This window comes from Cladophialophora carrionii (genome assembly GCF_000365165.1).
Source record: "Cladophialophora carrionii CBS 160.54 unplaced genomic scaffold supercont1.13, whole genome shotgun sequence".
Classification (NCBI taxonomy): domain Eukaryota; kingdom Fungi; phylum Ascomycota; class Eurotiomycetes; order Chaetothyriales; family Herpotrichiellaceae; genus Cladophialophora; species Cladophialophora carrionii.
The window spans coordinates 94,226-121,143 of NW_008481820.1; the positions used below are offsets into that span (position 1 = coordinate 94,226).

Sequence of the window (26,918 nt, forward strand, 5' to 3'; positions counted from 1 at the left end):
GCAGAAGTCATTGCCAAAGCACGCTTTGGTGTACAGCCTCTGACGCAGAGAGGCTGAGCGCCATGGAGCAAAGCTTTCAGTGTCAGTTATGCTACTCCACGTTCTCTCGGGGCAGCCACCTCAAAAGGCACCGTCAGAGTCGTAAGCAGACCCTGGCAAGATACTGGCTGGTGTTGAGCTGAAGACGGACGACAGACTCCTTCCACAAACCCTACGAATGTTCCTTTTGTGCGTCAATGTTCAAACGCAGGTGAGAGAATGGCTGCACCCCAAGAACAAGGTCTCACGACTTCAGTAATGCAATGCGCAAGCATTGGAAAATATATCCGGCGAGGAAGTGCCTCGAGCAGCCGAGCCCTGCTCAAAAGAGTGCAGGTCGTAAGAAGAGGGCTTGCGATAAGTGCTCGATAATCAAACAGGCGTGTGACCTGAGCATGCCGTGCGGCAGCTGCATCGCTAAGTCTCACGTATGCACTTATGGAACGAGCTTTTCACACAATGGTGGTCAAGATATACGGAACAGCATTTCAGGTACGGGGTGTCTTACCGCTGATCTGAACCGAGTGTCTCAGATCGACGCGTTCACTCAAGAGTTCTTTGGTCAGAGCATCAGGCCGTACTCTCTTGGCCATGGCAATCTGCAGACCGGTATCCCAACTACCCGTTGCAGGAGCATATACCAATGTCCATTCATCGGTTCGACTTCCTTTTCCACTTTGTCACATCGCCTGGCCCCGACGGGACGTTTAACTGAATAACGTACCGACAACGCCCCGGGCTGCCTGCTGACTGGCTGGTGGCCTGTTCTTGGGGACTGACATTCCACCAAGCATGGCTCATTGCGAGCAGCGATCTGCGGAACGGTCGAGTGGAAAGAAGGTCCAACTGTTTGAGATGATGCGTTGGATATCGCAGCCTATGTTTGCACCTTCGAAGAAGCTGTGGACCAGGTTACAACACGAGGATGCACGGGTCTACTGCGACCGCAGTCGGTGTGAGAGTCAAACTCTGTCCCTTGATGCCGATCTTGATTTCTTCAACCCCGTGAATCTCGATCGGTTTGTGCAGATGTACTGGGAACGATGGCACTTCAGTGGCCCAACTGTTCACAAGGCCACCTTTGACATCAACGTGGCCGGCACCAAAACGATCTTCGCCTTCACACTGACGCGCGCCTTCATGTCAAATGAAGAAGCCGACGTGGCAGGAGCAAGAAGCTGGCTAGACGTCGCGGAAGAGTTGATCTTCCAACGTCCGTTACTGTCGGAGCATCCAGAGGCTCCTGACTTCCAGGGCGGAGTCATGTCGTTGCGTGACCGACTAGACTTGATACGGGCTGCTCTACTGATATGTGTCCTTCAGCATTGGGAAGGCTCAGAAGCGTCACGAAAGCGGATCCGGCGGTCACGCCTCTCATCGATCATCTTTGTAAATCTGTTGCATGCGTCGGACCCATGGGTCATTGATTGATCACAGTGCAGGCTACAAGAGAGATCGGCTCCGGAGAAGCGAGGCACCCGAGTGATCTCAATCTCGCACTGAGGCACGTGGACTGGGAGGAATTCATTCTGAAGCAGGAGTTGATCAGGTTCGTCTCTGCTCCAGACAGGACTTCGTGTGTTGACACCGTGTGTTGACACGGAGGTAGAACACAGACACCCATCTTTCTTCTCGATGCCGAATTCATGCTCTTTCATAACGTGCCGCCACGAACTGGGATTGCGGAGCTGAACTTCCCCTTCACCTGCACAGTCTTGTGCTTCGAGGCTACGAATCCGGACGAGTTGTGGGCTGCGACGGATCTCGATTCGGGATGCTACTGAGAAACGCAAGAGCTCTCTTTGAAGGATGTGATAGAAATGATGTGCCGCGACAATGTCTGGTAAGAACTATTACATCAAGACACTTGGACTGCCAGCTGACCGCGAGGTTCCTCAGCTCTGCTCTGCACGCCTGTTGTTCACCCAGCAGATGTCCCCATCACTTTTCCATCAATGATATTTAACCTACGTAAGGCTCTGAATATGTGGTCTTAGGCTTAGGAGTCACGGCTACTCCATCCTGACAACCCGCTACCTTGGAATTCTCAAGCATCACACGCTACATCGACGAACATGGACGGTGCCTACCGCCACGGTAGTGAATGGCATGCGTTCGCCTTTGCAAAGCTCGATCGGCTCGCTGCCACTACAGAGACTGTGACAGATACGACACTTTGTGCTTACCGAGACGACGAGTCGACTAGCCTCCAGGACGTAGCGGACCTCTTGAGAGCGGCTCTCCCATTGTCACGAATTTAAGCAATGGCGAGCTCGAGACAGGATTTCGAGAAAGACCCTCACTATGTACAGATGTCCATCTTGGGGGCACTTGTTCGCTGCACAGCTTCGCCAGGTTCCGACTTCCCGTCCGCCAGCTGTGAGCATTCGCGGGGTCCCAATAGAGACTTTCGCGAAGAGAGGAGCCTCAGCATGCGAGAGAGAAGAGCAGAGAGTTGTACTGGACTGGACAGGACCACGGACCGCTTGCACGTACGTACGTATATACGTATATATAGTACACAAAAGTTGACTGGCCCGGAGGACCACAATCGAGCGAGCCAAGAAGGGCAAGAGGGCAAATCAAAGACGATGGAATCATGATCACTCCCATCATGGCATACATACATGAACGAGACTGTCCCCTGCTGAGGCTGGACGTACAATACCGGAGACTAGACACCAGTCAGTCCTCTGGTACATAAGTACGCTTCAGTCTAGGCTCGCATGGTAGGGTACACGACACACGAGAGGTCGGTACCGGTCTTGAGTACTGTATCCACGTCCACGTCTACATCCATATCCACGTCTACATCCGTATCCACGTCTACGTCCACATCCATATCCACGTCTATCTCGACACAGGCCCCGGATATACGCAGAATACATAGTAGTGTAATGACCTCTTCGCGCTGTGTTTACAATCGTGTGCAGTTCAAGCTTGGGGTCACATAAGGCTCGTCTTGTATCAAGCAGTGGCATAACCTCTACTCATTGCAATGCTATACACTGGTATACAATGCAACGCAATGGTGGTTTCACGGAACCTAAAGGAATGATGACAACGGCACAGCAGTCGATTTCAGTCGACTTGCACAGTATACCGACCCGGCGTGGTCATCTATACTAGCACTCACTAACTTAAGTACTTGCCCACCTACTGAGATCAATCAGTCACCGGCGTGACGGTTAAACCCTCCAGGCGTCCCTCCCTCTCCCAAGTCTCTAGCGTGTTCATAAAACTTTCGATTCCTTCGCCCCAGATGCCCATGCGCGCGGCCTTCATCTTGACCTCAACTGGTAAACTGTCCATGATCCCCTCGCCGTTCAAATATCCTGGCGTGCACCCGGCCATGGCAGCGAAGGCCATACTGCGCTTGGCGATCTCGGTCGACCACTCCTCCTCGGCCTCGACCGTCGGTTCGATCACGACCTTCTGGCCCGGAAACCGTGCCTGGGCCTGCCTGATGATCTCGACGGCGTGGTTGCTCATGATGTCGAGCGTGAAGATGGCGTTGCCCGTCGCGCAGGCCTGGAAGGGGCCCGGCATGAACAAGTTGGGGAAACCGTGTGTCAGGGTGCCGTGCAAGGTGGCGACGTTGTCGCGCCACTTGGCGTCCATGTCGCGACCCGCGCGGCCCGTGATGGTCATCCCCGCGCGAAAGGCCGGACTACCGATCGCGGGCGAGCGGAATCCCGTGCTGAAGATCAGAATGTCGAGCGGGTATTCATTGGGGCCGACCACGGCGGAGGTGGCGGTCAGGCTGTCGACGCCTTTGCCGTTTGTGTCGACGAGTTGCACGTTGGGCTGGTTGAACACGGGGAGGTAGTCGTCGTGGAATGTCGGTCGCTTGCACCAGGTGCCGTACCAGTGCTTGAGTGCTTGGGCGGTGGTCTTGTTTTTGACCGTGTCGTCGACTCGTTGGCGGATTCTTTCCGCTCGGGGGAGGTCTGTGGCGTAAAGCGAGGCAACGAATGCAGGGATGCTCTCCATCGAGAATGGAGGGTCGGGCCCGCCGATCAGGGCGCGGTATGCACGACACCTGGACCATTGATCGTCCACGAGGTCGATTTCGCCAGGCTCGACTGCGGCAGAGAGATGGGCTGCTAGGTTGAGATTGCGTTCCTTCCACCAGCCTGGCTTCGTGGCAACTTTGGAGCTCCAAGTAGACTCCTCGGTCTGGTGTTGGCCACGTTCGTCGACTGAGCTCGGCGTGCGTTGGAAGATGGTAAGGCTTCGGGCATACTTGGCAAGATGTGGCACAGCTTGAATTGCCGTGGCGCCTGTCCCGATAATGCCGACGCGCTTGTCTGAAAGCTTAGCAAGTACTGGGTTCTCTTGCGAACCGCCGGTAACAGAGTAATCCCAGCGAGAAGTGTGGAACGACGTCCCCTTGAAGTTTTCGATCCCCACGATAGCAGGGAGCTTCGGATGCAGCAGAAGGCCAGACGTGGAGATGACGAACTGAGCAGTGATGTTGATATCGAGAGGAGTGTTCGAGGTACGTTCCTTGGTCATGTTGACTTTCCATTCATCGCCCGATTCGTCCCAGACGAGACGATTGATCTTGGTCCGGAACATAGCCGTGTCGGATAGTCCGTATTTCTCTGCAACCTTATTTATGTACTCCCGAATCTCGTACCCGTAGGAGTACTTGTGTTTGGGTATGTAGTTCATCTCCTCGAGCAGTGGGAGATAGCAGTACGATTCGATGTCGCACATCAGTCCTGGATATCTGTTGTAATACCACGTTCCTCCGAATCCTCCAGCAGAATCGACAATCCGAATCTCGGATGCCGGGATGCCGCTTCTGATAAGTTTGACGGCGTATACCAGGCCGCCAAAGCCTGCACCCAGAATGAAATACTTGATATGCTCGCCGTCACGGATAGTGACAGCCTCGGACCGCTCGTCGAGCCAGGGATCCTCGCGATAATGCTGAAATTGTTCCGAGACGGCAAGATCCACATATTGGGCGTCGCCGTCGGGTCTGATCCTTTTGGAACGTTCTTCGTCGTACTTTTGCTGAATCTTCAAGGCTGCCTGTGCTGCGGCACTCGAGAGCTCGGACGGAGTGCCATTGATTTGGTCCGATACAGCCGAATCGACTTCAGCTTTCTGCTGCTCAATTGGTACCGACTGGGTTGGAGGTACTGCTGCAGCCGCTTGTCCGACCATGGTGGTTGTACGTGGCAATATCGGGCCTGCAATGTTATAATGACAGCGCTGTTAGCAAACGATTTAATGACAGAACTTCCTTGAACCGTCTACTCGTGCAAGTCACACAGGAGATATCGAGGCAAGTTGGGTTGGGCCAAAGACCGGCATATCATTTACCATCTCTGGGTCTTGGTGGCCTAAGTCAGATATCACCTTCTTGGGTACACGGAGCATCTCAGAGTAGGTTAGCGGACATGTGGGAGATCCCCTGCGGAGCCGGATTAATCATCTTTTCATTGGGACCAGTCGCAACCGGGTGAAGGAGGTCCTCTTGCGGTCATCCATTCCGCAGGCCTGATGAACGGCTAAAAGGTCGCATGAGCTCTCCGGTGGTAGTGGAGACACCACGAGGTCGATCATCATGATGTGAATAGTCAGACAGCAGCTCGGAGGATTCGTCTCCAGCTCACCAGCTTGTGACGGCTCTCAGAGTAGAATTCTTGCGTTTTGATCGAATCGGAAGCCGAAACTTGCGCGAAGTTTGAAAAGTGAGAGAGTACTCCGTAATTGGTGTGGGTACGGTGAGGTGTTACTGTGGAATAGCAGTTGCTACGGCGGATCATAAGGCGCGGCGCGCGGTCGCGACATCAAGCACCTCGACTGCGACTGCGACTGTGACTGCGACAACTCCAGGTCCTTCGGCTTGTATACACAGTATCATGAGATACAACCCAACATGCGGTGAAACGGCGCTACTCCGAACCATTCTACTATCGCCCCCCCCGCACAACCATCTTCATGTCCTCCATTGAACGGCCACGGATCTCTATCGTGAAGCTCAGCTGTCTTATCCACGCACTTCGACCGTGTCCCTGATGATTTCCACATGCGGCTTGGAGTAAACAGCCTGCAACGACCGCCGAATGTATTCTCCCGACATGATGGGCTGGAACTTTGCAGGATTCTCAGCACTCACGAACTTAGCTAGGGCCTTCAACTCGGCGTCCTGATTGGCTGCAAAGGGTCAACATGGGCTTTCATGGGACGAGGTGGACGAGCGATCCTATACTAACCACCCAGGAAAAACGGCACGGAATATCGAGCCCGCTCCGACACATTGATCACCCTATGCATCGTAGACACAAACAGCCCATTGGTGAGCATGGACAGCGAATCTCCAATATTGACGACAAACGTCCCCGGTATGGGCGCCGCCTGTATCCAATGCCCGGTATTGGACAACACTTCCAGAGACGGGATCTCGTCCTGCAGCAGGATCGTCAAAAGCTCATAGTCCGTGTGCGGACGGATGGTTGACGGGGCGTCCGTGCCAGAGAGCTGTCCCTTACCCTTGCCGGGATAGTGCGCCATTTTCAAGATGGAATACGGCTTCGTGGCGAGGTGGTCGAACGCATGCTCGTCCAGATCAAGACCCAGCGCGAACATGCGCAGCAGGGACCGGCTCAGCCTGAGCATGTGTGTCATGTATCCCTTGACTTGGCGCTCGTAGCCGGGGAGACGTTCCTCGGACGGCCACCAGTTGTCACCGTTGCTACTTTCGGCGGGCACGGCCTCGGATGCGACCTCGGGGTCACAACAAGCTTCATACCCGTAGTTGATCCCTTCGTTTAGCTCTGAAAACGTAACGCAGGTAAGTAACCAGGCAAGCAAACTAACGGAGCAGATAAACAGGTGAGTACCACGACCGCGACCACAAAAGCAGTGCACCGTTACACACCCTCTCCACAAAATTTAATTGAAGCAATACTTACTCGCTCCAGCAGGAATTCCCTCGTCCAACTTGATGGGGTAATATCCATAATAATGCGTATGCCTCTCCGTGTCATACTCCATCTTCTCGTCGAGCGTCAGATCGTGGAAGAATCGCCTACTCTGCGCGAAGATGGAAGCGACCGCCTCGTCGGGCACGCCGTGGCCGCGGACGTAGAAGAACCCGACATTCGAAGCGGCGTGGCAGATTGCCTTTGCGACGCTCCTTCGACGGGCCTGGTCCACGTGCGTTATGTCGGTGATATCGACCACCGGGAGGTGGGCAATCGTCGCTTCCGCGCTGTTCGGGGAGAGCACCCTGCGCCAGCCTAACCCCGTTCTCACTTCTGTCTGGCCTTGCGAGTTGAGACGGATGATGTCGGCCATTGAGGACGGCTGCGAGGAGGCAACAACGCCATTCACGAGGAAATACTCTGGATTTCAGTGGACAGATCCATACTATATGACATGGTATGGGATGGCAGGGGAGGCCGGCTGGCAGGCTGCTTTGGTTCGGACAACTCCGCGTGCCTCGACTGGGCGGCGGGAACAAGAGACTGCCCTGTTATCGAGGTGTGCAGATGTCCGGGGGTAGGTGTCTGTCATGCTTGACTGTGATGAGAGCAAGAGGGTCGTTTTTGTTGTTGTGTTGCCGAGGATGTTAATCATGTGAAGTATGGTTGTAGTGGTCCGGCGTTGGTCAGGCGACTGAGCACATAGACTGCCCACTGCGGCCCATAGCATCCTCGGTCGTAAGCCTGCCGACCACAATCATGCACGCAGCCATGGATCTCTCAACAGCTCTCCAGCACTTTTTCTCTCCTCTGGCAGCCAAGCCAACATCGAGCGCATAAACTTGAGAAAGGCCTCCTTATCCGCGCCGTCAAGCTGTGCTTCGGACTCCTCGAGAGACAGCGGGGGTAACGACGGATGACCTTTCCAGTCGCCTGGAGTAGATATCAGCCACGATGATCAACAGCCGTTGAGTTTGTCAACTCGCCTTCTTCGTCAAATACCAATGCCGTGTTTGGACTGCGGCGCTGGAACTCCATCCGCGGAATCCCCATGTACGCCACCATCTTGGCAACGTGGTATCTGTTGTTGTGGAAGGCTTCGTCGTCTCGTGAGTCAAAGAGATGCTTGTTCTCCATCATATCCCAGGCCTAGAACAACAACGCACTATCAACGGTTAGCCGGATAACGTGATGAGGGAAAGGAAGACAGATACAGGCTGGCTGGCTGACTGACTGACTCACCACGCATGCCACGTTCCATATATCAGCGCGATGCGATCAATCTGTCTGCATGATGATCTCGAGCGCCTTGTACACCTCCGGCTGGATTTCTTCGTAGGAATATGAGCCCCCAATGCGAGCCTCCCCCAAGTTACACAACACAGGTGATCCCCAATTGTGGTTCCGGGGTAGGCGAAAAGACCGCGACGCGTATATCGTACGTTCATGGTCCACGATCTTGCGGGGACAGGGATGTTGCCGCTCGGCGTCCTCAAAATCGGTAAGCACGCCTTCGTCCTCGACGGTCAGCATGATGTTACTGAGCTTGATGTCTACGATACGGAGGGTATGTGAGCTGATGGACCGCCTCCTGGTGAGTCAAACCAGATTGCGAAGTAACTACCGACCGCAGTGTGTCACATTGGCCTCTGTGTGGAGGAAATCCAGCGCCTGGAGCAAATACCGAAGAGCGCTCTTGACCATACCCTGCGGAAAGGTCGCAGATGTTCCTCCCAGTCGTTGCAGATCCCACATGGTTAGATGCAGTGGCTGATGGACAAAACAGCGGTGATAGCTCCCATCTGATCGAACGACTTCGAACGAGTCGAGAAGTCCCCGTACATGTGGCAGACCGGGGTGCGAAGAGCGCAAAGAGCTGAGATGCCGGTACGCTAGGATCTCCCGGTCAATTGACTCGGTAGGCGTCTTGGTGCATATTTTGAGAGTCACGTAGTTGGGCACCTGATTTCTGGGAGTCACGTCAGTCTGTGCGACACGCCGAATAATCCAAAGAACTTGGTACCGTAGCATACGTGTTCATATCACGGCCCAGCCAGACTGTCGAGTGTGCGCCGAAGCCAAGTTTGCCCACCACCTGATACTTCCCATTGAAGACCTCGCCTATATGGACCGGGTAAAACTCGTCCGGATCATAATGAGGGAGGGTTTCCTCCTCGACAGATTGACTTGGGTGTAGAGCATTTTCTGCGCCTATAGCATATCCCCGAGGTGACGAGGCATGGTGCAGCCGAGTTCTCGTCCCTCGCAGCGGTGGCCGTCTGTTTCTAGGGCGAACAGCAGTTAAGATGGGCGGAAGGACCCAGACACGTAAGGAACGCATATCTGAATGCATGCATTGGTCGATTAGGCCATGGAAGGATAGTGCCAGGGCTCCGAACGAGAGCCGATGAGATTGGCGGTAGGGGTTTGTGCCACTACGCCATCGAGTACGGACAATTATCTACGTACTGTAAACGCGTCTGCTTCTCGCGTGGAGGCTGCCCCTGGGGAGAGCTGGAGGATAGGGAGAAGGCTGTATGAGTGCATCATTCTTTGCAATAGGTGCGCGCTTCTATCGAGTTCTGTGTGTATACGGAGCTCTGGTATGAAGAGATTCGAGACAAAGAGGGAGTGGAAGATGCTTGAATGTCACTATCGGAGAAATGCAAATCCACCTGGACGGACAGCAATAGAAAATGTTTCCTTCTGGCATCAAGTTTCTGACAAATGAGAAGTAGATCAAGAGAAACGGACACGACCCAGGATGGAGCCAGAGCAGATACTAGAGCATCCCCATGAATTATTCTGTCCCAACGGACCTCAGTCCACCAAAGACTAATTGATATGATCGAGGCAACTCAGCGACTCTCGCGAGATCGCTGATGTAGGAACCTTTCCCATGCCCAGCACCCTGTAGGAATCTCAGGTCCTTTTTGGAGAGAATGAGCATTTCAACGGGATATTAAGTCCTAAACCGACCAGAATCAAACACCGATAATGTGCTTGACAAGGCATTTCGAACTTGACATTACGAGCCTCGTGCATGGGCCCGCGAATTCATCGTCGTCGTAAATCCACCCATCACCCTGCAGAGGGCAGCCGGTCGAGATATTTGGGCAATACGGTGTTGCATCCGTGGCGGTACTGGCTCTGGTACAGTCAACAAGCTGACCGTCGCCAGGAATTCCAACACCGGCCATCGATGCATAGCGTGGTCGTAGAGGTCAGAAACTCCACCGGGACAGAAGAGCCTCACAGCACGAACTGACGAGGGACAGGAAATGTCTTGATGTTCCATAGTGTGTTAAATCCTGAGTCCTCTCAGATAATCTTCCTTAAAACACAACTCCCGCGGCCCGCAAGCTGTCTCATTGCCCGGTGCTATGACAGCACGAGAGTCCTCGGGTCATCTTCGCGAGCCTGTGGTTGGGACCGCTGATAGTGCTTGGCCAGGTTCGGGCTGGAACGGAGGGCGCATCGATTCTCGAATGAGTGACGACGAGGTATCGCGTTTGGAGCATGCTTTCCGACGAAGACTTACCTAGGCAATGTTAGCAAGCAAGGCTGTGTCAAGACATGGTCGATTGCTGCGCATGCGGTTGGACATGGACTGGACCAGTGGCCTGGGAAGCCAGACACCACGTGGTCAAGGTGGTGTCCAGCCGAGGAGCCAGGAGAGCATGAAGTCAAAGTCGGAACGTTGGCTGAGCTGAAGCCGGCCACATCTCACCAGATCACGGCTAGTACGATGCCCGCCCACTCGTGCTCGCTCGAATCGACTTGTCAAGACAGGAGGCGGCACGGTTACGATTGGCGAGGAGCAAGAACCGTTCTAGGTGGCAGCCCGGAGTTAGTTGACGTGAAGCGGTGCTCGCAGCTGTTTTATGACGCGCCTGCGCAAAGCCACCGTCTGGCCACAGTTGGAAAAGCAGCCACTTGAGAGGCAGAAGGCGGACCTTGGGACCCAGGGGACGCCACTCCATCCAGTACTGGGGACGTACGGAGTGCATGCTGGTTACTGTAGTAGTAGGCTTCGGCGAGCCTGTAGGTAGTAATCACTGGGTAACCACAGTCAACAAGAGGAGCACGTCTTCCCGCTGAAACGACGTCTCAAACACGAACCCAAGCTGCCACGATGGGTGCTTCAAAAGCCTAACAAGGGGTGTTGGAGGGGTCCCCCCAAGCCAATCGCGTGGCACGGCGGCCTCCCCCCGCATCGCCCCCTTAGCGGTTGTGCCGACCTGCGACACGGCGACGAGGCTGTCTCGGAGTTTCTCGTCTCAGCCTCGTGTCGCTCTGTTTGAGCTGCAGCGTGTGATCCCTCGACTGTGCCGGTCCATTGGATCGACGGTGCAGTCCTCCTTGGGATGATGCTAAGTTATTGGGGATCCGGCCATTGTGCCACGCGGTGATCCTACAATGGCGTCCATCCCAGACGACGAATTTGGTAATGGAAATGGCGGACAGGAGGCCCGTCAGTACTGTCTGCGTGCTGAAAAGATGCCTTCAAATACGAAGACCACGCTGCCTTCTACTGCATGTTGAGAGATCTCTCGTTTTCATCCAGTCGGTCTCTCCTCTACCTGCTTCTGCTCTGTCCTCGCTGTGCGATAAAAAGTTGCTTTCAATTCGATCTTTTCCATTCTCATCGCTGTGCGGTGTTTGCTGTGCCACCAGAACAAGAAACCAGCTCTACTTCCCATTCCATTCACTTCTAGACTGATTGTATCATCAACACCCGCTGGACGGACAATCTCGCCAATATGTACACGAAAACCACCTTCACCGTCTCCCAAGCCATTCTGGTCCTCCTATCCCTCACCCACCACACCCTCGCCGCCGGCACGCAATTCATCACAGGCCCCTGCTCTTCAGACGCCGACTGCGCCTCCTCGTGCTGCGGCTTCAACTCCGGCAAATGCGCCGGCCCAGTCATCGCCCAAGAGCGCGACGGCGGCTGCGGCTTCGGCGACGCCCAGCCCAACGACATTGCCGCACAGGCATTCTTTGCGTCACAGTCGGGGGGAATGTCACCCGCAACGGCCGCAGCGGATCCTGCAGCCATGAGCACGGCAGCGGCGGGTGGCAGCGGCAGCGGTAGCAGCAACGGCAATGTCGGCACAGGCACGCAATTCATTACAGGGGCATGCACCAGTGATGCCGACTGCGCGAGTGGATGTTGTGTAAGTTTTCCCGTGCTGCTGCTGTTCTTATTATCATATTATATTACAAGCCAACAAAGTACACGCACTTGGCTAACATGTCGACATTTCAGGGCTTCAACTCAGGTAAATGCGCCGGCGCCATCATCGCCCAAGAACGCGACGGCGGCTGCGGCTTCGGCGACGCCCAACCCAACGACAACGCCGCGCGGCTTCTGCGTGGCGAACAGCCAACCTCGCCGGCTGGCAGTGACCCCTCGTCGTCGTCATCATCATCGTCATCGTCATCGTCAGGCTCAGGATCCGGCTCAGGCACATCCACATCCACCTCCTCCTCCGGCGGCAGCGGCGCAATCGACACGTCCATCCCGGGCTCGGCAAATGTAGGAAAAGGTGACGCCAGCCAATTCATCACGGGCCAATGTTTCAGTGACGCCGACTGCGCGTCCGGATGCTGTGCGTTCAACACGGGCAAATGCGCGGGGGCCATCATCGCCCAGACGCGCGACGGCGGCTGCGGCTTCGGAGACGCCGCGCCCAACGATAATGCCGCCAAGGCGTTGACTGGCGGGGCCAAAGCCAGGAAGGCGAGGAGGAGCGTTAGGGAGTTTATGGCTTAGATGTCGGCAGATGACCAGGGATCGAGAGGTGCAGGGCCGAAAGAGAGAGCGGGAGGGAGACAGAGACTGACAGACACAGAAAGACACACACACGTAGCGGATTCATCATACTTATGACTTGACGATGCATGGTTGCATGGATGTATGGGCTTCAGGATCGACTGAGTCGTACTGTATTACGCTATGATCAGCGTAAGCGGGTGTTGGGATCAATGTCTGGCATGGCGACATCTAGAGAGTACGAGGTCCATCTCACACGTCAAACAGGCCGATCGATATTCCCGTCCTCGGTCGTGAAATCCGTACTTAGCCAGGTAGCTTCGTTTGTGTACTGCCTGTACCTCTTCGTGCTCTGCCTGCTCCCGCCAGCACATGTGCGGTGTGCCCTGATACAGTAGGTTCCTCTTGGGACAGAGGAAGCTCGACTCATGGCCCTCTATCGCGGCATGTCCGAGCGGTGAGCGACGAGCGGCGTTCCTTTGCTGACTCTCCATGGTTACGGTTGATCTCCGTCCACTGAAGGATATGCATTTAACGCAAGGTTGCCTTCCAATTTCTCCTCAAACTACTTGGGGAGCTATATATCTGGTGTCGCGAATACCAAATTGAGGTGAACAGCCTTCAACACCGAATAAGCATCCAAGCCTGCCTGGAGATCTCGTGCAACACGAATGGCTCTGGTAACATCATTGGTGAAGACCGCACTGCCGAGTCCGTATTCGGCGTCATTGGCGAGTTTGACGACGTCCTCTTCCGAGGTGAAAGCGGTGAAGGTCAGGAAAGGTCCAAAGATCTCCTCTTTGTAGACTCGCATGGACGGGTTCACGCCACTCACGACGGTGGGTTCGATGTAGAACCCCTTGCCATTGGGCCGATCAGGCGCCGTTCGTCCACCCTTGACGATGGTGATTTCCTCACTAACCCAGGTATCAGCACTGTCGACTGGGGTATCGTGACGAAAGCATCACGGCCGGACCCAGGATCTTCCCGCTTCAGCTCATTCCACGGTTGAAGTTCGGTTTCGATGGATTTGAGCTGCTGGGCGGAGACGAGATCCTTCAAGATCACCCCGCCGTCGCGTTCAAGCACGGACAGAATTTCTGCAATCGGCGCCGTTGCAGGCAGGGTCGTCACCGATACCTGAGGTGTGTAAGATACGTCAATCGGAGGCGGTGGTGGCGGCGGCGGCGGCCTGGAAACTTGCACTTTGACAGCCATGTATGTGCGTCTCAAAGGGTAGGGAAACGGGTCAGTCAATCGATCCTGATCTTACCGCCTCCATCAATGTATTGAGTTCGTCTGTTCAGCACGAAGCCCTGAGATACTATTTGATGTGTGACTTGCCCCTTCGAGATGAATCAGCGGCTATTAGGTAATGTTGATAGCCGAGCTTCCATGGCCTGGTCGGGATGGTTCCTAGATAGGCAACTAACTTATCGTGCAGTGCGTGCCTCGCTCGGTGGCACGATCAAGACCCGGGTCGAACCACAAGATATAAAAGTGGCGCCGCACGGGCGAGGTCCAAAGTGGGCAGGGTGCCGGTTCACCTGCTTTGAGCCGCCAAAGCCGAAGCTCATCCTGGCAGCAGTCGACAAGGGTCCAGGATAGAGAGCACATGGCGACTTACTCAAGACTTTGGTGGCACGTCGTGCTCGCCCGCAGGCTCTTGTTTCACCGCGGTTGCAGGAAATCAAGACGCCAGTGCCACGTGTTCAACCAGCCCAGTGCTCATGCACGGCACAAATTTGTGTACTATATTATCTCGATCGGAACGCAATGACAAGCTTCCAGGCGTTTTCCAGTATGACACAGTGACAGCTAGCAACGGGACCGTCCTCGGTCTACTAATGCTCGTCCGTGACGCTGCCTCTTATACATGCAATTTCCATCAGGTATGTTCAGCCAAGCACTTTGGCCCCTGTCACACCGTCGGCTAGTCATTCACCCTTCAATTTGTCCTGCGTCACCTTGAACGCTTCCTCAAGTAATGCTTGCTCCTCCTTGACATGGTTGGCCTTCGTACCCGTTGCCACCGAGGCACTAGGATCTCTTCCAGCATACATGACGTGCCGTCGGTTATGGTGCTCTGTCTGATTGAGCAAGGTCTCGATGCGCGGCTGGACGAAACTCCATGCGCCAGCATTGAGAGGCTCTTCCTGACACCAGACGATCGTCTTGGCGTTCTTGTACGTGTCAAGGTTCTCCTTGAGCTGGGCCCATGGGAAGGGGTTGAGTTGCTCGATCCGCGTGATGGCAGTATTCTTGAAACCCTTGTCACCACGGTGCTTGTGCAAAGCGGCGTAGACTTGACCCGTGCAGATAACGACTCGGTCGATGTCATCGGGTTCGGCGATGGCCTTGCCGTGTTCTGGGTCTGGAATGATCCATTGGAAGTGAGACTCGCCCTCGAAATCCTCAAGGTTGGAGCGTGCGAGAGGATGTCGGAGAAGGGACTTTGAGAAGAACACAATCAATGCTGGATCAGGGTCAGTTGTGTGCATACATCCTGCGGACCACGGTACTTACGTTTTCTGAATTGTCGATTCATCTGTCGTCGGAGAATATGGAAATAGTTGGAAGGCGTTGTCATATACGCGACTTGCATGTTGCAGTCCTGATGCTGTCGGTCAAGCTTGTCTTGCGACGGGAACACACGCGGCTCTTCGTTGCAGAGTTGCAAGTATCGTTCCATGCGGCCACTGCTATGCTACGGGCACAGTTAGTCTCGGTGTCCTGACCAGGCCATATGTCAAAAGCTTACCTCGGGTCCCTGTCCATCGTAACCATGAGGCAAAGAGCACACCAAGCCGGATCTCTGCAACCACTTGACCTCTCCTGATGCGATGAACTGATCAATGATACATTGGGCGTTGTTGGCAAAATCTCCAAACTGTGCCTCCCACATGACGAGCGCATTGGGCGACGAGAGCGAGTAACCGTATTCAAACCCGAGAACACCGAATTCGCTCAAGGATGAATTGGAGATGGTGAACGCTCCTTGTTCCTTGGATAAATTGCTGAGTGGCGTCCACGTGGCTTCGGTCTCCTGGTCATGCAGGACGGCATGTCGCTGAGAAAAGGTGCCACGTTCGACGTCTTGACCGGAAACACGTACATGGTGGCCCTCGAGGCAAAGTGTGCCGAACGCAAGGGCCTCGGCCGTAGCCCAGTCAATGCCTTTTCCGTCTTGGACCGCCTTCTGGCGGCCGGCAAGGATACGCTTGAGATTGCGATGCACGGTGAAACCTTCGGGAGCCTCACCGATCTTGCTGCCGATCTGCTTCAACATATCCGAAGGGACGCCGGTCGGGGGATGCGGAAGAACCTCGGTGGCGAGCTCTTTGGGCGATTTGAAGCCGTTCCAGGCCGACGTGAGCCACTCCTTGCCTGTGGGTTGATAGTCTTTGCTTCGGTCGAAGCTGTCATTGAGCATGCCCCACACCCATTTCTTGTGCTCGTCGATGTCGTCCTTGGTGAAGGTGTTTTCTTCCAGCAGCTTGTCGACGTACTTGTCGAGTTGCGGTTTTATCGACTCGATCCGTTTGTACATGAGTGGCTGAGTGAAAGAGGGCTGATCGGTTTCATTATGACCCTGTTTGCGGTAGCAGACGATATCGATGACACAGTCCTTTTTGAAATCGGCTCTCCAATCGGCCGCCAGCTGGCACACGAAGTTGACGGCTTCGACATCATCACCGTTGACGTGAAACACGGGAGCGTCGATGGCCTTGGCAATGTCAGAGCAGTACGGTGTCGACCGAGCAAATCTAGGATCCGTAGTGAACCCGATCTGGTTGTTTACAATGATGTGGATAGTACCGCCGGTCGAGTAAGCGGGAAGAGCGTGGAAGCCGAGAGTTTCGTAGACGACGCCCTGCGCCGCAAAAGCAGCGTCGCCGTGAAGCAGCACACCCATGGCAGTCAGGTGTTGCTTTTCGTCGTTGTTGTAATGTTGGATGGCGCGAGTCTTGCCAAGCACAACGGGGTCCTCAGCTTCCAAGTGAGACGGGTTAGCGACAAGGGAGAGCTGGACACGCTTTCCCGAGGGCGTCGGTCGTTCAAAGTTCATGCCCAGATGGTATTTCACGTCGCCCGAGCCTTCATCGCTGGCCTCGCTAGTACCGGAGAACTCGCTGAAGATGGATTCGTTTGGCTTCCGAACGACGTTGCTCAGCACATTCAGTCTCCCTCTGTGGGGCATGCCAATGACGATGTCTTTGATGCCATAGTCGACGCTCCTGTCGATCATAGCTTTCATGCCTGGAACGAGAGTCTCGCATCCTTCCAGGCCGAAACGCTTGTCATTGGGATATTTCGTGGCCAGGAAGGATTCGAAGCTGGAACTCCAGATCAATCTGTCGAGAATACGGCGTTTTTCATCGACAGAGTACTTGTATGGCGTGGGGACCTCGATTCTGCTCCTGATCCAGTCGCATTGCTCTCGATCGGGGATGTGGATGTACTCAACGCCGTAGGAGCCGCAGTAGATCTTCTCACACGCCGCGACAATATCGCGCAGTTTCATCTTCTTGCGTGACTCGGTGGCGAATCTGGGCAGGATACCCGGTCCAAGGGTGAATTCTTGATCAAGGTCGGCCTCGGTAAAGCCATAGTGATCCAACTCCAGCTCTTTTGGTCTGCGGTAGCCAAATGCTTCCGCCTCGCCACGAATTCCCAGAGGATCCGTCTTCGCTTTGTGATGACCGGTAGACTGGTACGCCCGCACAAGCAATTGGACCTTCAAGTGGTTTGTGACATCCCCGCTTGCTTCGCTCGTGACTGGGCTCGGAGCCAGGCTGGCCGCACCCTCAGCCTGCGATATAAGGCCGGGAGGAGGTTGGAACGCGCGGGACACCGGCATGTTGCCTTGCTCCATATTGTGGAAGTAGGCTTGCCATGAGATGTGGACGGATGACGGGTCTCGTTTCCAAGCCATGTACATCTCGTCGATGTAGTTGGCTGTGTTCCCTTGCAGGAACGAGTCGTTGGGGTCCTGTTTGACGGTCAGAGCTGCTGCCCTCGCACAGGTTGAGGCCTGTGAACAGTGCATACCACTCCTTTGTTCGACTCTTCCGCTGCCATGGCATAGCTTCGGCGCAGCATCGAGCTGCGGGCCATGACAGCCAGTGGTTTCCTCCCAGCAATCAGGGCATTCTGACGAGCTCCAGAGAGCGCATGTGAACTGTGAGTAGTATGAAAATTTCTTGAAGCTTGCGCAGCCCTCGACGGGAGCTTGCCCGCGGCGTAACGATACATAATGCTGGCAGTAGGTGAGCTAATGGTACAGAAAAGGGTCCATAGGAGGGGAGACTGTGCTCCGAACGAACAAACCGCACCTCCAACCAAGAGGTGTGAAATGGACAGGGAAACGGGGAGAGACACTGAGGCGTCGAGGGTGAAGTGAGGGAAGTCTGAGGTAAACGTCAAGCGTGTGTTCAAGCTGCGCAGTCTCAGGTTTCGAAAGGTGCCAAGCGTTAGGAAAGCTGCTCGCCGCTCATGGCGCCTCAAGCGTCGGAATAACTGCTCGGAGCTCACGTGCGACTCACCCAGCCCGCGCCGCTTTTATAGCGACACCTCCCCACCTCACCCTCCTTTCCACCGTGCACTCACCTATTGCTCACCTTCGTCTTGACTTGACGGTCGCCCTTCTTCTTGCGCTTCTGCGGACCCACCGACCTCGCCACCGAGACCTAACACGTCGAGCGATTTCAACACTTAACCCAGGCCGACTCTCGAGTTTTCAGTCAGAGTTATGTAGCGAACTACTCCGCGGTCGACGGCCAGGCGGCGTTTCGAGACGAGGAGAGCGACCAGCGCCACATCGAATATTTCGAGAATCTGGAAAAGTTTTATAAGGACGGTCTACCCGACAAACTGCCTGCCCACCTCGAAGAAGAGCTCAAACAGGATCCTCGCCTTTACGAGCTTAAGGCCGAGATGAAGATATCTGTAGGGGCCTAGGGCGATAACTAAGCTTTCAGCACCACTAAGCGCCAGTTAACAGCTTACTCAAAGGAACTCAAGCAGGACGCGCTGCGCCTATATCAGGAGACCTAAAACCAGGAGCGCCGAAATTGTAAAATTCTGAGCCGGGGGCGAGAGGTCGCCGAGGACAATCCGAAGACGGAACTTACCCAGGATGTCTATAAGTTATTCCCTGAGCGGGGCCGGCTGGCCCAAAAAATGGCATCAACGCATTCATTGACATCGGACGAGATATGGAACGCCCTCCACGACCTCTAGGCCCTCTGTCTCCACGACTCTGGCGTCCTATACCTCCCAGGATTAAACCCCGTAGACAATGCCTACCCGGGCAAGGATTGCCATCGGCACATGACGAGGTAAGTTCGTCCCCTACCCGCTTCGTCTGGACGTCCGGGCTCACGGTTTCCAGTCTACCCAAGTCTCAGCGCAATCAGCATATCTAGGCCTGCGTCCGAGGGGGAATGGCCGCTCGCCGGACACGTCTTCTATCAGACAACCACTACTGTGCGTTTTGCTTCGACCGGGTCGTCGGACTCTATGGCAACAGTAATGGCCGAACGGGCGATCGATCGTCCAATCAAGCGGCAACGACCGAGTCCACTACCCTCTTCCATCTGTCCCGCCGCCATTCTGATCGACGACGACGGGCCCAACGACGACTGTAGAATGTTGACACATCAAGAGGCAGTGTAACGAATCACGCTTGTTGTCATCCAATGATCCAGCGAAGCCACCTGCAGCTGCCGCTCCGGGACTGGTGCTTTCAACCAACTTCCACCGATTCCCTAGGTGCTGAACAGGCAGCTGTCAATCTGCCGTGAGATATCAGACTGTTGTGAAGAAACGACGGAGCCTCACAGCGAAGCAGGGCATCGAGCCTGACGACTGATGTGGACTACAGTGGACGCCCCTGGGCCACTGGGTCACGTTCGACAGATCATCATTTTCGTGCAAATCACTTCGCTTCCTTGCGATAATCCACGAATCTGCCTGGAGATGTTCCAATCCTTCCTTTCATCGCCCACGAGGCAACAACAAAATTCCACTTGCATCCGAGTTGCGTCTTCTTGACCTAAGTCTTACGCCACCTTAACTCGGCGTTTCATATTTCGTATTGGGCTCTTCTGTACTCTCGACAGTCTTATTCTGCTTGGTTTCCGGCTGCGACACTCTTTCTGCAACGGACCCAAGGTCTCCCAGCGCGGCGGCCGTGGCATCGACGATCAATGCCCTCAATTCTGCCTTTGCTTCGCTGGTAAAGTCGAGTTTGCCCGTAGAACGAAAGAGTTAGCCTATTTCTATCGAAGTAAGTCATTCCTACAGTACCTCGCAGCATCTATTGCGCCGACTGCGAGGCATCCATGGGAATATAAGGTCCAGCTTTCGCGCAGTGCATTGAACAATTGAAATTCCATACGAGTAGACGGCTATTTAACTTATCCGAATATCTACCTGAAGCCGGTGGCTGGTTTGTTGTGGTGCAACCTCGCCAGACTGCAACTCGACCAACATCCCGAAGTATCTGAACTACTACAGTATCGCATCGCCGATGGATGTCGCGTGCTACGCTCAACATTCTCTACCAAGTTCCTGCTCGCCCGCTTGCCTCGTCACGCTGTACGAGCACCGGAACACCCAGGTGAGAACCCTGTAGGCATGACTTCAATGTGACGTGGGTTGCACTGGTAGGAAGCGTCTGCCGAAAGCAGCGGATCATCCTTCTTCTTCAGGTCCACGGATGCTCCCAGAGTGTGACGTTATGGACGATACGACTGCCCCGCACTGGTACAACACGCTCCGGCCCCTTTCCACCTGCTGAAAACATCTCGTTTCAGTAGCATTAAGAAGGAACAAATACAAGCCCTGTTCTACCCGTGAGACAACTCTATCACACACATACACTCACTACAAATATGCCTCGAGGAGCCGAGTACGCTGGCGAACCGCCCCAATCCGACAACCCCGTTGAGAACGGAAAGGATATCATACACGGAGGAGATGGAAAGGTGTAACCTCACGCGATCTGGCCGGTCCTTGGTCACACTGAGCTAACATACCTCCATAAACAGCCCACGTCAGAAGAAGAGATCCCGAGAGCCGGCAAAACGGCGGCTCTGCCCGAAGGTCTGAACGAAGTTCATGATGGCGTTCACAGTGGAGGTGGAAGCAGAGGAGCACCTGCAGGCGGCCATGGAAAACCAGGACATGAACCCAAGACTCTCGGGTAGGCGAAGGGGACACATGTTGAAGGCAGGAAACCCGTCGAGACATTGGCAGCCGGATCCGAGTTCCAAACCACCAACTTGGGTACGGATCCAAAGCACCACCAACATTAGAGCGTCGTATATGGTGTAAAGACATGCAATCTGTAGAATAGGCGTCTGCGACATGGAATAGGCTCGCATGACCAATGGTCCAAACAATGTCACCTTGCGGTGTTCCATGGTTCTGACATATATATACTCGTGCCGTCCCGCATTGATCGTTAAACGACCGCTCGCTCTCGGGACACGACTGGCGGAAGAACATCTTGTCCGACATTGCCGTCCCTCGCATCAGCGGGTGTGTGGTAGTGTCTTCGCCCTTGTCCACATCCGGGCGCCGTCCAGTCCACACCTGCTTGGGCTAACAGCATGACGATGGTCAAGACCCCGCCGGCCGAGTAGACGGTCTTCACGGATGATTCATAACCGAGCAAGGCCACCTCCTTCCACCCCCGTCAGCTTCTGCACCGTGACCATTGAACCCAGCCACTGCTGAATCAAAGTGGCCTTCCCTGTGACGCCTCTCGCCTGAAACTCGGTGGTTAATGTCCGCTGCAACGTCCTCAGGGAACTACCCTCCAGCGACGGACGACCTGAACGAGCTGGAGAGACTGTGGGACACGGCGTTGAGCGGGTTCGATGATATGCGTGGCCGGGATGGTCAATACAAGACGTAAGCGACTGAGTAGTACAGCAAGCCGTAATCGAATAGAGTTCATGGCGCAAAGCTTCCAGAAACTTCACGGACCCCTCCGCCGCCCATGTGTACGCCAAAATGCCCACTTCAGATTCCAAACCCAAGGATTCACGACATTGGGCGCCCTTTGCACCACGCCCACATGAGGATTCCCATTCCCCGAGACTAAAGTTCACTAGACGTGGAACTAAGGCTGCCACCGTCGCTGAGACTCTGGTACTCCCTGATGGTTGCATCAAAGTCCGGGAGGTCAACCGCCTGTGCGGTGTCAACCCATAGGGATTCTGCGGCTGAGAGTCGTTGCATCCATTGGCCGATGGTGATGGTTCTGCCGCGATAGGTGAGGCGGAGGCTGGCGTACGGGGAGGTCGGGCTGAGGATACCTGTCTGCCGAGCCTTGTGCTTCCAGTCTGGATGAGCGTCGTGGACCAGGTACGGGCGTTCGACGGACAGGGTATTGATGTAGTTGAAGAAGGGAACCTCGGAGTCTCATTGCGCCTTGGTGTGAGCTTTATGTTCGATATGTGTGTGGAGCAAACTTGATATCAGATGTCTTGCGGGATTTATGGATTTAGTTTTCAAGGGAGAGTGCGGAATGAAATGAAGGCGAAATAAAGTCAAACTCACATGTTCCAGGCGTGTCTTGAAGTGCCGTCAATCGTTCAAATCGCTCTTCCAAGAGGGCTTGTAGCCTAAGACAGGAGGCGTAGATTACTGAGGTTGATTCTTGAAGCGCCCATAGAGCATCCTGCACGGCCTCAGGGAGCTGACGAAGCGTTGAAGCTGAAAGTGCTGCTACATGAGAGACATTGATCGGGTCATGTGAATGGGGTGGCTCCAGGAAGAGACGGTCTGCCTCGTATTTGCACGGAACAACCGCTACACGAGATGGACCATTTTTCTTACACGGGTCAACCGATATCCCTACGATCGCATCAATCCCGGTCAGCCAGTCACCCGAGATATGTGTCTAGTCGAAAGGGGTGTCAATGGTGCGGCTCATCACACGTGGGATATGCCAGACATTCGTCGACAACAAGATCATCAGCACTACCTATTTCGACAGGACGCAGGATTCCGGGAGCCGATCCCTGAACATCATGTGGGACTATCAGGAAGGCACCAACCCATAGTAATTACGGCCATGATTGGGCAGAGATGCACCACGAGTCAGGTACGTGGCTTTTCTAAATATGGTCGTTGCTTTGTCCGTGAAACTGTCGCGAGAAGACTGAGATTCCCCTGCCAGTGTGGCAATGCGATCTGTTTATTCGGCTGTGTGCGAGACCCAATGATGAGCATCCGCCACATGCATATCCGTCCCGGCTTCGGTTCGTCACCGTGCATGAATGAGAAGCGAGCGATGCCATTCAAGTGAAAACAGAACGAGAGCAGCAACAGCAACAAGCCCCACCAGCAGAGGTATGACGTCTGGAAGGAGAACAAACTACACCGCTTCATCGGACAGCTCGACGTTAGTCCATGGACCTCGGAATGGAAACTTGAATAACCCCCTGACATTATCCTCCCCGGTCGACGCGCCTTGAAACAGGAACCCCTTCAGGCCCCAAGCGCAGCCCACCATACTGAGACAGCAACGGCCTTCATGGGACAACCTGCTGTTGGGATCAAAATCTGTCTTACAAGTCACTGTGCATTTGTCAACACCGACATTGAGGGGCAGCCAACTCCTTGTATACTATCCACTGGCGCCCTGGAGGTGACCCGATGGTCCTAACAACCTGATATCGAGGCTTCCAATACCATCCAAAGGAACAGGTCGAGACTTAAGAAGCGTCGATTGAGATACCGTCTAGCTGAGCCAGACAGTCGACCGGGAGCTGAGAGAGGGGGGAGGGAGATGTTTATTCGAGGGTACATATAGCGAAACGCGACTTCTAGCGCGTGCATGCATGAGAAGCTCGAGAAAGGCGGCGAGGATACGGGGAATCGTGGCGGTCTCACCAAAGCCGGAGTGAAGCCCGGAGAATGGGAATGAAGGGGGCTATAATGGCGGACGGAATTGAGAGCGTAGACATCTTGATGTCCCTCGGGGAATAATGGGATATCATGGGAACTCTTGGTTCGCACTGCGACGGCTCTATGACGACCACTTCGAGTCGATACTCTGAACGAAACGAACAAGCATAGAAGGAAGGAAACGGAGGCGGCGGTGGACAGTCGGGTCGTAGGTGAAGGTGACTGTAGCGAAGGCAGGAGTTCCCTCTATATAGCCTCAGAAGCAGTAAGAGTTAACCACGTACGGAGTACAGAACCCTTGGATGGGAAGGGTCGACGGGGGGACCATGGGACCATGGGACAATTCCTATTCAGGCTCAGCAGACGTCAAACACTAGGTCCAAAGCGTCGCTTTGACGTCGCTGCTTTTTGCGTTGCCCTGTCCTTGCGATTGGCAGGATCTTCAAGAACCTCTCCCGGCAGGCGCGCCCAGCCGAGAACGACCAGCTTCGTACCATCCACGTCATGGGCCCAGCCGCCTTGTCCTGCGCCACCCACGACAGGTGAGACGCAACCGCGCGCGAGCTGGGGGTTTGGGGCACAGGGCGGCATTACCCTCGCCCCGAAAGAGGGTGAGCCTTGAGCGATTTGCCCAAACCTTGGCGCGTGGAGAGGATTGACGGAAATAGCCAAAGACGAAGCTCGTCTAACGATGCAGGACGGTGTGAGGAAAGCTGGTATACTGATCAGAATGGCGCGCCCTTCATGACTGTATCGTCAAGAGCATCTACAAACAAATGCGTGAGGGAAGTGAAAATTTGCAGCAGCAGGCGCAGGCAGGTAAACGCCAGCTGCTGGATCGTGTTTGCGGCGTGGACTCTGGGGCCACCTAGGCTGCCGCTTAGTGTTGGCGGTGGATGCACAAGATGCCGAGGATGGATCTTTGCGGGGGAGCTTGGAGCGGCAGGTTCAGGGACCTTGCTCCCGGTGTTAGGCGTAGCCTGCCGCTAAAGCCAGGGACCCGTCTCCGCTCAAGCCACCCATGTCGTCTGGATCTGAAGGAAGGTCATTCCGAGATGCAGCTTTCCACACAACACAATCGGGATGCCGGTTGGACTACGTCCTCGTAAAGCACCTTAAGACACTATGCTCGTCTCATCATCCATGGTAGGATCCCCTTCATTCCCCTCATATAGACAGACTTTTGATGCCACATCATCTTCAACAGATCTTCGGCCTGTTGAGTCGGGCTGGATGACCCCGGCTACGGGACCTGGACGTCCGGCCCTGGAGACGCCCCGTCCTCCTGCACATCCCGTCGCAAAGCCACGACGTCCTCCTCCGAACTGTCGTCTGCTGTCAGGTTCCAGCTTTCAAAAAGAGCGGCACACTTCTCCAAGCCACCGACGAGCTCCCACGCAACCACACACACGAGCATTCCAGCCCCAATCGAGACAAGGGCGGTGGGACTCAATTGCTCCTCTGGTGCGAGCGGAAGAAGCACGAACACCACAGACACCAGCAGTCTCGGCAACAGGCGCATCGGCTAGAGTCACATGTTAGTCGTCCGCGCACGCTTGTCAAGTTCGAATGAGTGACATGCCTTGGAGAGTAGCAAAAACCCAGGGGGGTCCTCGTCTTTGTACATGGCGGCGATCAGGAACAGACAGAATGTTCCCAAGCCCAAGCCACCGCCCCATAGCCAGCGTTGGCCGGCATTCAGCTCGTCCTCGGGAACGGTGGCAGCGCAGACGTGCCCACCTACCATCAGACCAGCAGACAGCGGTAAATGGATCAAGAGCCAACCGAACGCACTCCAGACGGCGCGACGAATGGGGTGAGTACTCTCGGTACCACCATCGCAGTAGTCATACATCGAATTGAAACAGAACGCGATGATCAGAGTCTCGACGGCTCGGAGGGTCTTGAGCGTGATGGCCCCTTCCGCAGGCGACCCTACCAGGATGGCGTACGTGAATTCACCCAGCACCAGGATCGTGAATGCAGCGTGGCGATCATTTTCATGGTCGATGTCAACGGCCGTGGTATACTCCAGACCCAACCAACGAGCGATCCAAGGCCCAAAGGTCAGGACATAGGTAGCCTCCTGCTCGAGCCTCTGGTCAGCAATCAACCACCCCGGCATTTGGGTTGGCTCGTCCCACCTCGTAGAGGATCCCCACGACGGCGATACCAGCCTTGGCCCGAAGACTGATCGATTCGAACAGGAGCGGGATCCAGATGCACAGTCCAACCAAGATCATCAGAAAGTACGCCCTGTTCTGAGTCCGGTGATGATGGCTGGCAATGCTGTACAGTGCATAGAAGCAGATCTGGGAGAAGCGAAGCACCATGTACGTCGCCACGGTCAGACGCATCGCTGCGGGGTCTTCGGCAACATAGACAGCATTGTTGCCGTAGACAACGAGCAGGGCCATAATCCAGAGCACGCCGGTGCGCTGGAGGACATCGTCATTGTAATAGTTGTTCGCATTCTCTTTGGCGTCGGCCCAAGCATGCCTGTGAACGGGAAGTGATGAGTCGAAAATTTGCAATGAAAAGCATTCTCCATGGCGAAGACCCTACCATGCAGGAGCAAAGATGAGAATGAATTTGACCAGATTTGCGCCGGTTGGTTCGCCGGTCAGGTCGTCTGAGAAGTTGGCGATCTACATCTGCGGGTCAACAGCCGTCCGACGCATGGATCTGCTGGAGCACTCATACAATCGCGACATCTATGACCTCGGGGGTCAGCCGGCAGCCAACAATGTAACAGACTAGGAGGTTCGAGACTCACAAAGCAAGTCCAAGAACAGCTCAAACCTCCCAGCCACCCGCTCTTTCTCAAGCTCTCGCTTAAACTGGCCGCGGTGGAAGTATTGCAGAGCTCGAGGCTTCCGAATGAGGTACCTGCGCTCCTTCAACTCGGTCATTTTGGTGCTTTGTGACCACGACTGGCGATCCTCCGCGTTTACGGAGGCATTCCAACAAGCAGTGCTAGCGGGACATCTCGAGCAGAAACCCGGGAGGCTGGGGGAGGATGAGAGATCTAACTTTTTATCTAAGCTCTGACTAACATCCGAGCGAGCTTCGTCGGGCTGGCTGCCCCTCTTTAGGACGATGGGAGCATGTGGCCATTGCCATGGTATCCAAGTCGGTGGAGTAAACTCCCCTTCTAGGACTAGGCTGATGCCGACCGGTGCCTTGACGCAACACCTCGGAGACGCGTGTTCGGTGGTGTCAGGGCG

The 26,918-nt window shown here is 54.9% G+C and overlaps 11 protein-coding genes across 11 annotated transcripts; 3 read left to right on the forward strand and 8 right to left on the reverse strand.

Annotated features, from left to right (window-relative positions):
• Positions 1 to 831: 831 nt before the first annotated feature.
• Positions 832 to 1,823, forward strand: G647_10190 (uncharacterized protein; the record flags this gene model as incomplete). Its single annotated transcript, XM_008726182.1, has 3 exons — positions 832 to 1,428; positions 1,482 to 1,588; positions 1,649 to 1,823. The coding sequence occupies 3 exons, from the start codon at positions 832 to 834 to the stop codon at positions 1,821 to 1,823; spliced, it is 879 nt and encodes a 292-aa protein (XP_008724404.1).
• A 1,381-nt stretch (positions 1,824 to 3,204) lies between these two features.
• G647_10191 (uncharacterized protein) lies at positions 3,205 to 5,217 on the reverse strand (the record flags this gene model as incomplete). Its single annotated transcript, XM_008726183.1, has 1 exon — positions 3,205 to 5,217. One exon carries the CDS (start codon positions 5,215 to 5,217, stop codon positions 3,205 to 3,207), a length of 2,013 nt encoding a protein of 670 aa, XP_008724405.1.
• Positions 5,218 to 6,046: 829 nt separating this feature from the next.
• On the reverse strand, positions 6,047 to 7,356 carry G647_10192 (uncharacterized protein; the record flags this gene model as incomplete). The annotated part of the gene is made up of 3 exons (XM_008726184.1): positions 6,047 to 6,213; positions 6,273 to 6,833; positions 6,972 to 7,356. The coding sequence occupies 3 exons, from the start codon at positions 7,354 to 7,356 to the stop codon at positions 6,047 to 6,049; spliced, it is 1,113 nt and encodes a 370-aa protein (XP_008724406.1).
• Positions 7,357 to 8,261: 905 nt separating this feature from the next.
• On the reverse strand, positions 8,262 to 9,324 carry G647_10193 (uncharacterized protein; the record flags this gene model as incomplete). Its single annotated transcript, XM_008726185.1, has 3 exons — positions 8,262 to 8,536; positions 8,612 to 8,952; positions 9,017 to 9,324. 3 exons carry the CDS (start codon positions 9,322 to 9,324, stop codon positions 8,262 to 8,264), a joined length of 924 nt encoding a protein of 307 aa, XP_008724407.1.
• Positions 9,325 to 11,746: 2,422 nt separating this feature from the next.
• G647_10194 (uncharacterized protein) lies at positions 11,747 to 12,765 on the forward strand (the record flags this gene model as incomplete). Its single annotated transcript, XM_008726186.1, has 2 exons — positions 11,747 to 12,166; positions 12,259 to 12,765. The coding sequence occupies 2 exons, from the start codon at positions 11,747 to 11,749 to the stop codon at positions 12,763 to 12,765; spliced, it is 927 nt and encodes a 308-aa protein (XP_008724408.1).
• A 577-nt stretch (positions 12,766 to 13,342) lies between these two features.
• On the reverse strand, positions 13,343 to 13,983 carry G647_10195 (uncharacterized protein; the record flags this gene model as incomplete). Its single annotated transcript, XM_008726187.1, has 2 exons — positions 13,343 to 13,682; positions 13,742 to 13,983. 2 exons carry the CDS (start codon positions 13,981 to 13,983, stop codon positions 13,343 to 13,345), a joined length of 582 nt encoding a protein of 193 aa, XP_008724409.1.
• A 719-nt stretch (positions 13,984 to 14,702) lies between these two features.
• Positions 14,703 to 18,021, reverse strand: G647_10196 (oxoglutarate dehydrogenase (succinyl-transferring), E1 component; the record flags this gene model as incomplete). Its single annotated transcript, XM_008726188.1, has 4 exons — positions 14,703 to 15,241; positions 15,292 to 15,472; positions 15,527 to 17,758; positions 17,818 to 18,021. 4 exons carry the CDS (start codon positions 18,019 to 18,021, stop codon positions 14,703 to 14,705), a joined length of 3,156 nt encoding a protein of 1,051 aa, XP_008724410.1.
• Positions 18,022 to 20,663: 2,642 nt separating this feature from the next.
• Positions 20,664 to 20,978, forward strand: G647_10197 (uncharacterized protein; the record flags this gene model as incomplete). The annotated part of the gene is made up of 2 exons (XM_008726189.1): positions 20,664 to 20,756; positions 20,820 to 20,978. 2 exons carry the CDS (start codon positions 20,664 to 20,666, stop codon positions 20,976 to 20,978), a joined length of 252 nt encoding a protein of 83 aa, XP_008724411.1.
• Positions 20,979 to 21,915: 937 nt separating this feature from the next.
• G647_10198 (uncharacterized protein) lies at positions 21,916 to 22,585 on the reverse strand (the record flags this gene model as incomplete). Its single annotated transcript, XM_008726190.1, has 2 exons — positions 21,916 to 22,199; positions 22,339 to 22,585. Coding segments are annotated over 2 exons (531 nt in total), but the record flags the coding sequence as incomplete, so codon positions are not given.
• A 2,349-nt stretch (positions 22,586 to 24,934) lies between these two features.
• Positions 24,935 to 25,213, reverse strand: G647_10199 (uncharacterized protein; the record flags this gene model as incomplete). The annotated part of the gene is made up of 1 exon (XM_008726191.1): positions 24,935 to 25,213. The coding sequence occupies one exon, from the start codon at positions 25,211 to 25,213 to the stop codon at positions 24,935 to 24,937; it is 279 nt and encodes a 92-aa protein (XP_008724413.1).
• A 9-nt stretch (positions 25,214 to 25,222) lies between these two features.
• On the reverse strand, positions 25,223 to 26,603 carry G647_10200 (uncharacterized protein; the record flags this gene model as incomplete). The annotated part of the gene is made up of 5 exons (XM_008726192.1): positions 25,223 to 25,789; positions 25,836 to 26,190; positions 26,257 to 26,339; positions 26,395 to 26,405; positions 26,468 to 26,603. 5 exons carry the CDS (start codon positions 26,601 to 26,603, stop codon positions 25,223 to 25,225), a joined length of 1,152 nt encoding a protein of 383 aa, XP_008724414.1.
• Positions 26,604 to 26,918: the final 315 nt, after the last annotated feature.